This window comes from Sparus aurata, chromosome 17, assembly GCF_900880675.1.
Source record: "Sparus aurata chromosome 17, fSpaAur1.1, whole genome shotgun sequence".
Lineage (NCBI taxonomy): Eukaryota > Metazoa > Chordata > Actinopteri > Spariformes > Sparidae > Sparus > Sparus aurata.
Window position 1 is genome coordinate 9,629,477 of NC_044203.1, and position 16,184 is coordinate 9,645,660.

The window sequence follows — 16,184 nt, forward strand, 5'->3', positions numbered from 1 at the left end:
CTCTGAAACTAACCACTTTTTAACTGTCATTCCTGTTGCAGTATATGGAAAATCATTTGTGCCATGCCAGCAGCACAAAGGTCTGAATACAGTACAAATCCAGCACAAGACCAGACATGATAAAAACCTGCATGGAGAGAAGTTATATCCCCAGATGCATACTGCTGAATAAGCTCTGTACATCCTTTGATGACACTGTTTTTGTTCCAAGTCCCAATTCCAACTGTACAAAAAATATTGTGTTGCACGCTTATGCAAACTTCCGATTTCTTCTTTTTGAAAACCTCTAATGAGGCTGCACTCATGTATATAAACACTTGTATATAACCAGCACACTGCAGAATCACATGCTGCAGGCACTTGTTGCTCAGCTGTGTGAGCAGGCAGAGAGGTCAGCAGAGAGGGGGGGAGAGGAGACACAGACAATGGCCCACAGCTGAGAAAACAGCTGGGCCTGGCACAAAAAAAACAGTCATTTTCCAGCACAATAACTGCTCCGCATGCAACACTCAACCAGCTAAACACAGCATCGCCCAGACCCTGCTACCACCAGAAGATAAAGAAACAGGGGTGTGAATGCGACATGAAAGTTGTCCTTTCATAAATTAGTCCTCAACAGCACTAAAACAATCCAAGTGAAGCAAAAAATAAATAAATAAATTACTCAGACAAATCTGTGGGAGGAAACACCAGTGAATCCTGTGAAGTGGCTGCTTCCTACTGCACAAAGAGTTGAGCAATCAGAACGTAGGAGGGTGAAGGCATACTTCATTAACCCTGGTGTAATTGCCGTTTCCTTTTTATTTTGGTATGTGGGGGGTAGAAGGAATTAAACTGTCGGTTGGCCGCTGATGCAATCCGACCATGGGTGCAGCAGAGAGCGACACTGACTACAATAAGGAAGCTTCATTTCTGTTCAGACAGATATGTGGTATTTTATTGTGGAGGAAAGTGTTATAAAAATAAGAGTGCATGTAGGAGTTGGAGGTCAGCATTAGCGTTTTTGGCTACATAATCTTACAATAATTACATGTCTACTCATCGTAGACGTATTTTTCATGCATATTTCAATCGGATTTTGTCTAAAACAAAGTGTAAGTCAGTGTTTTTCTTACTCTGGCACAGTCTCTCTGATCTTGGGGTCAGTGATCTCCTTGTAGATGGCGGCAGACTGCACCTCCTCAAGAGGACACATGATGCCGTACTCCTCGCACCCGTGGGCCTGAACCAGGGGGTCCATCCGGTGAGGGTCAAACATGATGTTGTTGGGTGTCACCAGCAACACCCCACTGACTGCGCCCTGAATATGTAAGTACGTGAAAAGAAAGGGGATGGACAGGTGAGGAACGAATAAATAAAAGGAACAGCTTAGCATGTTTATTAACCACCAAAATAGATCCTCTGCCACATGATAAACAACTGGAGCCCAAATCCATTCTAGACCACAAATGTCTTAAATCAAGTACAAGTTATCAACTGCCAGCTCTGACCACTTCACTGCTTTCATTTGGTGCCTGGGAGTGAATCAGCAGCAGTTCAATAACATGGATCCGTGATTTTTGTGTGTCTGAGAGCAGGACATTTGCACGCACGCACACACGGCACTCTTCAATGCAGGACGTCCAGGGAGCTGGCTGCCGTTATACCTGCTCTCAATTAAACTGACCAAACACACACCTCATATGACCAGCAAGTCTGTGCGTGAGCGTGTTAAGTGGTCAAATGTATTAAAAGTAACATTCAGGTTCATGCATTGAATGTTTTCTTACCTAAGGTCTTTTTATCAAATTGATTGAATTATTGATGTTATTGTTTTATTCTTCAACCAAACTGCCCAATTCTTTTTGAGAACCAAACCCTTTAGAATCAGATCTTGGATGTAAAAAAAAAAAAAAAAAAAAAAAAAGAGAATAAACAGGAAAAAAAGAAAATTAGAACTTAAAATCTTATAAGATTCTGAATCTGAAAACTCAGTTTACAAAATTAGAAAAGAGCAGCACACTCCCTGGTTATAGGCCATCTGAACAACATTAACTATAATCAGCATAATTAAAGTATAGTCAGCAGGAGAGATGCCTCTCTTCGTGTTCCGGGTCACAGGGTTATTCATATCTGCCCACACACAGTGTACTCTCATTTTATCCTCCTTTACTGATTTTTTCAACAAAAACCAAACAACATCATACTCCAAAGCATTTTCTAGGATATCAGTGCATTTTGTTTTAGTGATTTTCCTTCAAACTGCCTTGTTTACATCCGCCTCAGTTAGTGATTTCATATATGACTGAGAATGCCATGGAGGGCACATAAGGAGTGATTGAAAAAGAAAAAGGATATTGCGTTTTGACTATTAAAAAAACGTTCATCACATTGTGCAGCATTTGGACTTTGGTCTGCTTCAGTTGAGTTCTTTTTTGTTGATTCTACACTGTACTGTTGTGAAATAAATCTAAAGAAGCACTTGATCTTTGGTAGTATTGATGATTTACTGCACTTACAACTGTTGTTTTTATTTCTCTAATAATTCCACATTTACAGTCAATCCTTTTGAAATATGCTTTGTGCCAAGTGTGCCGACTACCTGTAGCTGGTAGCTCTGTTGCAAGTTTATATGGTTTGATTCTCTAAAAGCAATACAACCCTGTCTTCTCTCTTCCATTGGTCAGATTTGACAGTTTGTTGTTGATGACAATTCATTCTTTAGCCAACAGCAGTTTGTAGTTATTTGTATGTGACATGATGGGGAGAATACAGAGTGAACTATATGCCTATAGTCATCAATTGGTCTATATGTTATATTGTATCTTACCTTGCCATCAGTGATGTACTTGCAGTTGATCTTAAGGAACTTCTCTGTGAGGGCCTCTTCCTCCTCGGAGGTGGATGACACCACTCTGGACTGGCGGAGGGCCGAGAACACTGGAGGGTGAACACCTTCTGGTCTGGGGGCGGCATCAGAGTCCTGTAGATGGTATAGGTGGGGGTGTTGACAATGGACAAAGGAAGAAGAAACCATTTGTGAGAACATACCTCTATAATACTTGATTATCTGTCCTGTTCTTGAGAATGGACCAGTTTGTCCTTTGTCACAATAAACATATATGGGTACATTTGACAATTTAAAATAGACAAAAGTCAAAAGTGTCGGGGCTACGTTCCACTTTATCCTGGGACTGACACACCATTATTATATGAATGCATCGTGGCTGAATCTCTAAATAGCATTCAAGCAAACAGGCTAAATAATAAGCGCTGTCGAACAGGCATAGCTTGGTTCACTTGGTAATACATGGTGCAACTAATTCGTGTCTCATTCCATCAAACTAATGAATCCGAGTCTCTAAATGTATTATCTATATATAAACAGATATTTTCTGCACAGTGGGACAATCAGGTTAAAATGAATCCAACGATAAGCCAAATGAATGCTCCTCCTGTGTGCCTGAGCTTCACACGGCAATTAGGTGAAAAACACTCATGTGAGACTGAAGCTGTAATTATTGTGCGTTTTGCACCACCTGATACCTAGTTACTGTAAGTTTGACTCAACATGTGATTGAGTGAAAGGGGTGGAGAAACTTTTCAACGGGAGGGCAAGACTTCAGTGAACGTTTAAAGAAGAGAGCAAATTTGTAAAATGGGTAAAGAAGACCAATTAAAAATCCTGGTTCCTTGCAGTAATAAACTATACACTATTAATAGTTACACTGTTTATTATGCGTAATACATCAACGCCAGATAAACAATAATAATTTACTGGTATGAAATTCTTTCAATTAATTTTTGCTCCATTTTTCAATCAATTTACAATTTATCAGATAAAATAAATGAAACAATGTGTTTGCAGCCATTGTGTCTCTCATTGTGGTCATTTTGCTCCTCTTTGTTGTTGTGTTGTGATTGCATCTCTTTGAGGCTGTGTGCATTTTTTCTGGTGTTGTGTTTGTCTTTGTGGCTGTTTTTCATCCGTCTCTAGCCATTTTAAATCTTTTTTGTGGTAGTTTTGCATGTCTTTGTAGCCGTTTTGAGTGGGTCGGCACTCAGTAGGTCCACTCAGTGATCCATATGATAACACGTCAAATACCCATCATCGTCTGACTGGAGTACAGGACTGTGCCAGCCCTGGTCAACCCTCTGACCCTGACCCTTCTGTGGGTGACCAAACCAAGCTCAAACTAGTTTCCCCTGTGCATCATGTATTTTAGCAGCTGTACTGACACACATCTATCAGTTTGTGTGAGTGTGTGTATCGCGTATCCTTCATGTATGTGGAGTAGAAGCTCAGTGTTTATACAGCTCAGTGTAAACTGAACACATTCACTGGGAAAAGATACAAATATAAGATATCACATCTACCTCTATCTACAGATAGAGATATAGATAGATAGATATAGATATATAGATGTTAAGAGATGTATAAAATATGTAAATATACACATGCATATAAAATAACAGGAATAGGAAATATTAAACATTTTATTCAAAATATATTGACACGCTTGCAATAAAGCAGTTGTTATTGCTTCTTCATGCACTCCATGGCATCTCAGCAATCTGCTACAGATGGTGCATCTGCTGGGCTGGAAACACAAGGTGTTGTGTGTTTCTACCAGTGGCCTGTTGCCATGACTGTCTGAATAATTGTCTTCAGGGACACTGTCTGCCTGGGAGACATTTTGTAGGATGGACTTAACTGTTGGTCTGATTTCCTGAACAACGGTCTGCAGTATGGACTGACTGACTGTTGAAGGAATCAGATCGGATAGGAAGAAGAAAAGTGTAGGGGACTGGAGAAATATTGATGACAAAGTCAAGAAGGAAGTAGGAATTGTAGCAGAAGCAACTCAAAAAGAAAAAGCAGTCCAAAGCTGCTGTGGAGAAAAAAAAAAGACGAGGAGATAAAGAGAGCTAAAGGCAATAAAAGAGGGATTGGAGTGAGGACGGAAGAACAAAAGGGAAAAGGAGGACAGAGAGGAGAGTGTGGGAGTTATCATCGAGGGGGGACTTCCACCGGGAGGGTGTCAAAAACCGGTGGAGAAGTGAAGTGAAGAGCAGTGAAGAGCTTCGAGAAGAGAGCCCGAGCCCATAACAACTGTCTGCTGTCCTTCTGACACCCACCCCCACACCTCCCCCTCTCCGTCTCCCAGCACAGTCGACAAACAGCCTGCAGCTACTGACCCACACCGACACGAGCAGCCCAGACACTGGCAGCCAGGGAAGGCTGAGGGGGCCGGGCCAATCTGTTACAGCCAAAACAAGCCTCTGTAAATGAGAAGTGGAGAAAGAGACCTAAAAATGCAAAATGAGGATTAGGAGAACGGGGATCGGCACTAAAAATAAAGTTTCAAGAACATCCTTAAAACAAAAAAAGAGCAGGATCCCTGAGAGCATCCACTGTGGATGAATTTCAGAGGCCCAGCTGTTAAAGATGAGGACTGTGCGTAGGAACATGTCTATTCAAACCCGTTTGTCATCCACTTAAACTGAACACACCTCACCTACACAACTTCACTCAACTGCTCCACTTCCCAGGGAGTCACTTCCTAGTGACTCATTCAAGCTGGCCTTCATGCTCCAAGGTTAAAATTGTAAAGAGGAGCAGCCTTTTCCACCCCCCAAAAAATGAAAGTTAACATTGACTAGGACACAGCTGGGACCAGGATATCATACGCTGTTCACGTGTGCAGCACACACCTGGGCTTGAATGAGCGGCAACAGATGACAAAACATGTCCTCCCTCATAGAAATGCAGAACAAACACCGTCTCCCATTCCCTCTCATTAAATCTGGCATGTATGAAAAATGGGCGTTATGTGTTAATAAGAAAATAACACCCATCACACGTCCCACACAAAAAGAGGACCGGGAAGACGTGCATGCTGTCCATCAGCCGAGAACCGTAGCTCATATGGCAACACGAGATGACAGGTAATGATATCTTTGCGATACAATGCCAAATGTTGACTTGCACATAGCAAAGACTGCGGAAGTTGTATTTCTAGGTTATGTTGCTGTGTGGGATGATAACAGGCTGAAAACAAACACAGCAAAAAGAGGAACCAACAGTGAGATGAACTTGGTCTGTTTAATTGCTGCCAATGGTGGCATATTGTCAAAAGCTGACAATCTGTCCCTTTGGTTCATCTTTCGATGTGAAAGACTAGTCGGAAACAAACAACCCTTGGCTCAATGTCTAGACAATTTAATTTCACCACGTAACTGCTCATGCGTTGTACCTAATGGGGGACGATCGTTGCTATATTACATTCTCTATTTCCATTATTGTATGATTTATTCTCTTTGGACAGAACCTGCACAGCCTTGCTACCTCAGCCACTCATCACCTGATCCAAACCTCATCTCACACAGATGCCAACTCCTCTCTCTTCCCTGTGGTTCCTCCCCGACTACCTGTGTGCTGCTCACTCCTTCCTGCTACATGCTGCTACTGGCCGCTTGTGAGGTTCTCTCTCTCCAACACCTCCAGCTGCCTGGTTCCTTACAAACTTAATACTTATACTAAAGTAATTCTTTTGAATTACCAGTGATATACTGCATATCGGCTTGGGTCTGTTGACCTAACCCCTGTTGGCTCACTGCACTTCAGGTTGCGTTTCTAGCAAGCTTCATGGTCACCTTTTATACAACAATGCTTTAATCTTTGTTAAACTTGTGTTCTTTTAAGCATGGTAGCAGCATGGCATGTTAGCATTTAGCAGCAGTGTGGCACCTCAAAGAACCGCTGGCGTGGTATACAAACACAAGCATGGCATTTGTTATTCATTTCAGTTGACATATGTACAACAGCTGTTCTGAAAGAACTGCAGGAATAAGGATCGCTTTGCTTGATAAACGTTGTTGGTACATTTTGTCTCAGCTGCACGGCCACTTACCTTGCGAATGCATGAGGAATGTACACTTGGTCACTTTTTTACAGTGACACTTATTGTACTGCAAGTCTAAATATCTGCTAAATGTCTAACTGTAAATTGTAATCTCTCGCTCCTTTGTTTCTTGCTGATAAAGACTTAAAGCGACTACAGGAAACTCTCATTATTTGTTGAATCTGGCAGCTCAAGTGGACAAAAGCTCTATGAGGACCACTGCCTTGTGTCTAAAGACCTTGAACTGGCTAGCATATGCATTTGTTCTGCCAGCAAGTGAAAGAGAGGCAACTTATTTTTAATACAATTTTTCATTTTTAAAACACAGCTGTTTGCACCATGCATGGCTTTGAGGTAATGTAGCCATTTGTGGCGATGTAAGATTAATAACTGTAATATGATAATGGGGAAACAAAGTCAACTTTGCCGCAGTGCTGTACCACCATACTAAGGAGGAGCTTCTTTTTCTTTTTTTCCTGTGAGACCCCTGAATGCACCCTCAGCACTCTGCCATAACAATATGTTTTTTTACCAGGATGGACAAATCAAATAATTAGAATATTAACAATATCTATAATAATATAAAGAAATAGTTAATCTTGTCTCGTTTACTTATGCACAGGCATCAGCTTTAAATTGAGACCATTTCATGACCAGTCAAAAGCTCATTGTAGAATGTTAAACATACTGTCCACTGACTGGATGAACTTAAGATCATGTTGGCATTGTTGATAATTATACTGTAATATAAAAACGACAAAAAGTCTTTCCAAAACTTTCCAAAGAGTGAGGTGCTAATCATACAACCTGACAATATTAGGATCGGCAGTATATATATATAGCTGAGAGATCAATATAGTGTTAGGCTAGGTAAGCATCACCCTGATTCAGCCACCACACATATTTCAAGTGAATATTGCTTTTCCAGGCTGCTGCTCTCTTTGCGTGGCTAAAATCCTTTAATATATGACCAGTGTTTATCCAGTGCTGGCCTTCAGGGCATCCAATATTTTCTCAGCTGGTGCTGGAGTGTGGTACTGTGAGGAATGACACTCAACTCCCCCATCTCTTTATCATGCCCCAATATATACCTTTGACTTCATACAGACTATTCATTGAAACTGGTAAGTTAAGTTAAGTTAAGGTAAGGTAATTGTGAGTAGTCTCACAGTAGTCTAGAAGAGCTAACACAAACTTACTGAAAATTCTTTAATGAAGACAACCTGACTTTATTTGACCTCACTTCAGGTGAGCCACGACATGTCATTGTCCCAAAGTGACCAGGTTCCAGTCAGAGTCTTGGAAACAGGATTTCGTCTGCATGCGTGACATCAAAGGGAGAGAAAGAGCATAGTGCAGCATAGTGGACTGGCTGCTGCACTGAATTTCAAAGATGAAAGAGCTGCTGCGCTGGCCTCAGACTGCGTGTAACCACTGTGAGGCGGGAGAGGAACTGAGGTAGGATGGAAGAGTATCGAAACAGACGTACAGGAAGAGAAAAGCTGGGGTGAGAAAAGGAGAGGGGGGGCGCTGGGCAAAACAAGGCCTGACGGGGGGGCCACCAGGAGCATGTCTCTCAGAGTTTTGGGGAGGTCGATGGAGGAAAACATCACAATAATGTACTCTACAGGAAGAGGGTGGTTGACACTGATGGTAGGGACCGGAGATGGGTGAAACAGCGTTAGATGACTGCTGTGGAGGGGCTACAGGAATCAATATCCTTTTAGTTTCCAATAATTCTCTCAGCTAAAAGCAGAGGAAAAAAATTCTAGATAGAGGCTCTGGCTCTGGTGAAATATGGCTTCTGTCCAGGCCATAGTGTGGTAGTGAAGGACAGAGGGACGTATTGTAAATATAAGGCAACACATCAGTGAAAAACATTCTGTATATGAAGAAAAAGTTTTCTTTAACACATCTAGCAGACCCCCCTCTCGTATATTATGTGTTCTAGTTAAATTTGGCTTAATGTGATAATAAAGATCTCACAGGGGGAGTCTGCAGGTGCCATCTGGCTTTGACCTTGAAGGTGACAAATGGTGGGATCAAAAATCAATCCACAGCTCCACCTTGTGGGCATTGATATGTTCTGCAAGAGGGAGCACACAATGATTGGAATTCATCAAACGTCAGTAGCCAGAAATCGCAGTCTGAGGTACAGTCTGTCCTGTTATTCATATCACCCGAAATTACAGCCTGATGCCTAGCAGACTCCCTGATGAGCTGAGATAGTGAATCTGATATGCTAAAAGACAAGAAGGCCAGTTTAAATGTGTTACATTTTTATGGGCGAACCAGTGTCGTAACCAAAATAAAGTAGACTAAGCAGGTGCTAGATTTTAGGAGATGAAATCTGTTCAGTTGAGTGAGATCATCGGTAATGCACGTATGTGGCGCAAGACGTGTAGGTATTCTAAACTGGTTCTACTTCCTCCATCACTAATTTTAGACCATGCCACAGTGGAAGAGGAAGGAAGGAAGGAGGGAGGTAAAAGAGGTGCCAAAAAAGGAAGAGACAGAGAAGGTCACAGTAGTAGCTGTGCCACCACAGTGAGTAAGCGTGTGTGTGTGTGTGTGTGTGCGTGTGTGTGTGTGTGTATCAGTATGAGCAGGAGGATGGTCTGGATAGGACAAAGAGGACGCGCCTGCCCACACAGATGACCAGAGAGCAAGTATGCCAGTGAGCCGGTGACTGCCAAATAATCCAACGACAGCAAGACCGCCAGCCAGAAAGTCAGCCAGCTACCCATGCATGCATGCACACACACGCGAACACACACACACACAGTCATCCAGACAGCCAGCCAACGATCCATGACTGCAAGATGTGTTACTTTTTGCTGCCAATACCAGCAGGCCAGCAGGCAGACCGAGAGCATGAAGAAGACACTTCATAGCTGCCTTATCTGGCCTTCAGCTCTATCAGAAAACACTGAACAACCTGGCTGCAACTTCTACCTTGCAAACTGAAAGAAGGACAGTGTTTTATAACAAAAGTGCATAAATGCATATCACAGTTAATACTTCATAGATTTTACAGTTTGGAATTTGAAGAGCATTTATTCAGTAAGAGACTTATGTTAAATAACTTTACTGTTATTGATCTTAAACTCAAAGACACTTTTCAGTTATCTTCACGTACAAACAAACATTACGCCAAACATGCCAATCTCTGAACTCTGGCAATAACATGTTTGTTTAAAGTCAATCGTTAACTCCAAAAACATGGGCCATGGGGAAAAAGATCTGTATAAAACAATATCTGAAGACACCTTGGACAACAGCGTGTGTCCGACACACACAAATATCCATTAATGCTAGGCAATGCTTAATCCAACTGTAGGTGTTACACAGGTGAAACTACTCTAAAAATAAAGCTCCATAGCATCTTCCCAGAGGTGTCTGCACAATCTGAGGTATAAAATTCTGTCCCAAGGCACTTTAAAAAAGGGACAGTTCGCCACAAACTACATGTATTGCCATTTATCCATCTGGACTGTTCTGGTGTGACATGACGAGTTTTGGAAATATCGGCAGAAGAGAAATCTGCCTTCTATTCAGCAAACTGGAACTAGATGGCACTTGGCTTGTTATGCTTGTGTTCTGTTATACTGGCTTTATTTTATGGAAAGCTCTAAACAAGTCTCATGAATGCATATGATTTCACTTCTGATGTGAATGAATAGCCACACAAAACATGTGGCAGTAATGTTCTCCAGTCAAAACCTGTGTTATGTGAAGTGGCTTGGATTATTTTTGTCAGGCACTTTGAACATCTAACAGGCTTTTTAAACATCTGGTGCTAGATCCGACTCTTTTTATATCCAAAAGTAAAAGAGAAGCATCTGAAAAGTAGTTTCTCTTCAGTGCACTCAGCTTCATCAGGGGCACACTAGCCATTTACTGCTTGCATTGCTATTACTATACACCTCCCAGAAGCATTTATTTAGATAATATCCTCACTGCGATGAGCGTGCCGAGCACCAAAATAGGCTTGTAATTAAAAGATGCCGGGGATTCTGGAGAAAAAAATAAATAAAAGCGGTGGAGTGAGTTATTAAGGTCCTTCCTGTGGTTTAAAAACCAACTGCACCTGGATGCTGCTCGCTTCTGTAAGACTACCGACTGACACAATCAGGAAGAGAAAGAGATAGGAGAGTGCAGGCAGACACACACAAACATGCAGAGTTGACAGATACAGACGCACACTTTCACACAGTCAGATAAACGCGCACACACACACACACACACACACACAACGCCTCCACAAACATACAGAGTTGGCAAATCGGGTGAGGTAATGCTCCCTCCCTTCTGCCTTCCATGCACACTTCCTCTGCTTGGAATAATTGCTGCCTGGCTGCTTGTCTGGGAGAGCGGGCTGCTCCGTTCATTAGTTGCTGTAAATATCAGACACGGCATCACTTTTAAAGGCTTAATTTCTCTGCAGTCACAGCCCCTCTCTCTGATCCTCGCCCGTGGAGAGCCATGGAACATGCTCCTGTTCTCGCAGGCGTGACCTAAATAGATAAGTAGTAAATGAACGGGGGCCCCTTTCTTTTGGCAACCGTGGAGAAATGAACGGACAGAGAGGAGAGCAGACGAAAGGGGCACGCTTGTGGTGGGAGGGTGTCTGAACTCGAGTGGAGCAGCAGTGACAGTGATTGCAATAGAGACAGCAGTATCCATGTTCTCTCAAAAGAGGCAAAACAAGACGTCCGTTTCCATGGAGACCAGCAAACAGTCATATTTCTTAAGGGACTATGGTGCTTCCTGTGGTGCTTAGTGATTGGCTCATTCAGATGCTGCAGATACGATACCTGAGGGAGATGGCTCATCCTGCCGGTCTTAGAGCTGTGAGGACAGGATGTGTACGCCTCACTGGACCAGACACTTCACACACAAACAACAGGCCTCTAACCTGCCTCAACCTTGTCTCCGTTTCTTATGTGACACAAATGTGATTTGACCATATATCAGAGTAGGATAAAACCTCACCACAAAACAACAAGGTTATGCTAGAATTGAGGGAGGTAACGTGTCGTTCTTTGATTGAGAGGGTACCTTGACTTATCACCATATAATGTTTACATGCACTACAACATATTAAATATGTGACCACTAATAGCATTTGAAGCTGGGCTGAAACAAATCTGGCCACATTTATAACAATGCGTTAATGCAAAGCATTTCTATCTTCATGTATAGAAACTACACTAATGAATCAAACCAATGTTGCTGTCAACCACCAGCCTAGATACCAATTAAGAGCCAAGCATTAGCAGTGACAGTTTTTCTAATAGCCCATTTCACACATGCAATTGCTTCTGTAAATGCTCGGGAAGTTTTACATCAGCATCGCGTTTGAAAGGGACCACAAGATGTTAATACACTAAAGTTGCTCTGGCAATCTGTGTTGCCTTTCATAGGTCAATGTTAAACAACATTCATTAATTTAGTCTATGATGGAACCTGAAAGCAGATAAAAATGGTGCCAATGGATCACCTTTCAGCACTTGTTTTTTTCCAAGAAATTTTGTGACAATAGCATAGTAAAAGCGAGGTATATACCAACCAACCATTCTAAACGCTGATGGTGTCATTATTCCATAGCCATTACATTGTAAAATCAACATTTATGTCAATTGCCAGTTTAACCATTTTTCAAATCTAATTTAAACAATGTTGTCCTAGATGGCTGGATCTTTACTGAAGCTTATTTTAGTTATCTAGGATGTTTGTTATAAGTGTAATCTGGGTAGAGAAAGTATGGCATCGGTGATCCGGGGGAAAGTCAACGACAGGAACAGGGCTTTGGCAAGGTAAGCTAATAAAATGGTCAAAGTCCTTGTTTGAGCTGCGGCAACTGTTCAATCTGAGAAAAACACTGGGAAAAGATGAACTACAAATATCTCAGCACAAGGTAGTCAGGATTGAGTTGGGTATGAAACCAATAGTTTGCATGTTGGCAATATACCTTTGAATATCAAAAGAACAACGACTACAATTCATTTAAAAAAAGGTTGAATTATGGCTTATGTAAAACTTGTACAAGTAAACTTTTCATCCTGGTTATGATTCATATGAAATTCTTATAATTAGGGCTGTCAAAGTTAACTTAGTTAATAACGCAACATCCTCTTAACGCCGTTAATTTTAATGCGCGATTAGCGTTCGGTATTAAAAAAAGAAAAGAAACGTGCATTGTTTGATTTACGGCCGTCGGTGGCACCTGTAGTCTTGATCCAGAGGGTGGCAGAAGAATAAGAAAGGGAATCAGAAGAAGAAGAAGCAGGGTTGCCGTTCGGGAAAACATGGTGGAAAAGCGAAAGTGAAAGGAAATGGAGAAAGGACTTATGAACGGCAAACTCACTTTTCAAAACACTGCCAGATAGTTCGGTCGATCAGGTTGAGTCTCAAATATCATTTGCAAGCCAAACACTTGGCAGATACAGAAAGCCCCCCCCCCCCCTCGCCAAAAGCAGACATCACTATGTTTTGATCCCATTTAGGGTGAGGGGATATTTTTTGAGCCTTTCATTTTCCTGCATGATTTGAAGTGTTGAATAAACATTTTTATAAAGCAAGCATATTTGCTCTTTCTTATGTTGTTAAAAGTATTAAGAATATGACAAAAATACTACACTTAGAGCAGAGAGAAATGTGCCCCCAAAAAATTGCGATTAATCGCGAGTTAACTATGGACAAAATGCGATTAATCCCGATAAAAAAAATTTATCGTTTGACAGCCCTACTTATAATGAATTTTTGGCTGTTTGACTGTTGGTTTCATTGTAAAAAACTGAGATATATGTGTTGGTTTGTTGGAAATATGATGACATCTTGTCAGCTAGACTGCATCCATGGAGCCCACGCAACAAAGACCACAAAGGAAATAAACCTCGGATTTTAGTGTGCCTCTGAAATATAGTTGTGGGATTTAACGTCCTTCTAGCATAAAGTCAACTAAACCTCCTTATTTTTGTTTATTTTTATTTTACAGTGTTGAAGCACTATGAAGCTACATGTTTTCTAGCTGAATGCACAAGAATAAATCATTTCAATCTCCAAAGGAGTGCCTTTAATACAGGAAAAACAGTTATTATGGTGAAGCTTTACACATTTCCTATATGTGAAATACAGTTCACACAGATCACTTCCTGTCACCTCTTGGAAAATAAAAGGCAGGTTTTATTGTCTGACCTCTCCTTGGAAATATATAGGCCCCTCTTGTTGTCTGTTCTGTCCTTGACAGCATGACACATCATGCTAGGTGTTCACCTTTAGGCTGACAATGGACAGAGCTTTAAAATGTGACAGTAATGGCTGGAGGATAAGTCAGTGTGCACCTGTATGGTATGAGTGTGTGTATGTGTGGGTGTGTGAACGCCTGTATATGGTGGTGCGAGTACTGTATGTGAGCCACTTTTCAATCAGGTACCTATGGATCGCACAGTTTCTGTTGTATTGTTTCATTCATCATTTCATTTCCCTAATTCCCCAAGTTAAAGGGTAACTCCACCGATTTTAGACTTTAAAGTTTGTTTATAAATCTTGTACAGCAGAACCACAGATATTGCCCTTTTTTATTCTGCGCTTTTTTCTTTCTTATCAAAACCTGTCCCATACATTACCCAAAGTGCAACTTCGTCACTGAGTAACATCACTGAAGACAATTTATCAGATTAAATACAAGTTCCTCTGGAGCCACAAAACGCTTCATACTACCTTTCACATACTCCCAAAAAAAGCTGAAAACACACTTAATGTCCAAAATATCATTACCCTTTATAGAAAACAATGGCCCCTCAACAAATAATTAAAATGTGCCCAAGTTTTCCTTTTCTTTTCATGGTTCTGAGGCTACCACAAACAAAAAGATGATGAAAATAACAAACAACTTCTATTTCATTTAAAATTCTATTCATAAATAGCATTTTAATAGAAAGGTTAATGTACTTGGACATTTTCTGAGTGTGAGACTGTGCATCGGATGTGTTGCAACATACCGTCACCTTCTCTAAATCAGCTTCTGAGGAGGTGGGAGACAGGGGGCTGATGGGACTGAGGGAAGGGGAGCTTCCGACACTGGAGACGCACTCGGGATCAGGAACGTACAGAACCTGCAAACACAATCCATGTCTGTATTTACACAGGCACTGCCTCTGTGCAAACACGCACTGCACGCCACACATGCACACACAAGGAGCAATAAAACATAATCTCTCTCGCACACACATGCATGCAGCCCACATACAGAGAAATCGAGAGTGAATAAATCAACATGTCAGAATTAGCAGGGATGGTTCATGGTTTTCATGAAGTGAGGTTTGAGTTCAACGACAAAGACGGGGTTGGTTAGCGGTTGATAATTTATTTTTGGCTAATCATATTTCATTGCTTTCTTGCCTAAAGTTAGATAAGAACATTGATATCACAGAGCATGGGGCTTTCCAAATTCACTAAGAAATATCAAAAACAGGGCTCAAACCATTGTTTGGATGCAGCTCAACTGAGCATTGTTTGCCAGGAGCTGAGATGTGGGATGCCAGCGGGATTGGTCTACGTGCCTTGTCTCCACTCATCAGGATTTAATTTTTTGGGCCAAGAAATACAAAATATCATTTTGGATGACTGTCATGTTCCCCCATTAAATAAATAAATAAATAAATATTTGGGTTTACTGCTAAAAAAAACATGACAAACACAAAAAACAAGGAGGCTGGCATTGTATTTAGCTGGCTAAAGTTGGGTAGCTTGTGTCATGTTGTCAGAACTGAAGCATCTTTGGGAGAATTTGGGGATAACACACATTATCATACCTTTTTAGAAACAAATTAGGTCTTTTGCAATTAATTGCATCCTAATGGGGCAACGGACACTGTAATTAGCAGGCAATTAAGTGGGGTGACAGATAAGTACAGATGTGAACAGTGAGTCAGCAAACTGCTCTGAGCAAGTACGAGGGATAAACGCATGCATATTCCCCCAAAAAAACCTCCATCTAAACTCCCACGTGATTGTGAGATAAAGGCAAACCATTGGCAATGCATTATGAACTGTCAAAAACAGCTATTAAGAGATCGACCCCGAGGTGAGATGCTGTAGATGTGAGGTTGCTGTGGGACAGTGATGAAGTGATGCAGCTGAATATATCAGTGGAGGCGTGCACGGCGGTTCACACCTGGCCAGGCACCACTGCTCTGGAGAACAGCTTGTTCAGCTGAACCAGTTCGTTGGGTGTGGTGTCAAACTTGAGCGCAATGCTGTTCAACGTGTCCCGCGATTCCACCTGGACCACAA

At 41.5% G+C, this 16,184-nt stretch overlaps 1 protein-coding gene across 8 annotated transcripts in view; it reads right to left on the reverse strand.

The window, feature by feature from the left end:
- Nucleotides 1-16,184, reverse strand: part of oxr1a (oxidation resistance 1a) — a 169,462-nt gene that overhangs the window by 21,807 nt on the left and 131,471 nt on the right. For 5 of the 8 annotated variants that reach the window (XM_030394578.1, XM_030394580.1, XM_030394576.1 and 2 more), the window contains 4 exons: nucleotides 16,066-16,173; nucleotides 14,891-15,004; nucleotides 2,810-2,962; nucleotides 1,116-1,300 (listed from right to left, as the gene is read on the reverse strand). In XM_030394578.1, the coding sequence (XP_030250438.1) occupies nucleotides 1,116-1,300; nucleotides 2,810-2,962; nucleotides 14,891-15,004; nucleotides 16,066-16,173 (560 nt within the window). The remainder of the gene's footprint in view (nucleotides 1-1,115; nucleotides 1,301-2,809; nucleotides 2,963-14,890; nucleotides 15,005-16,065; nucleotides 16,174-16,184) is intronic. The other 3 variants (XM_030394582.1, XM_030394583.1, XM_030394577.1) reach the window with 2 other exon arrangements.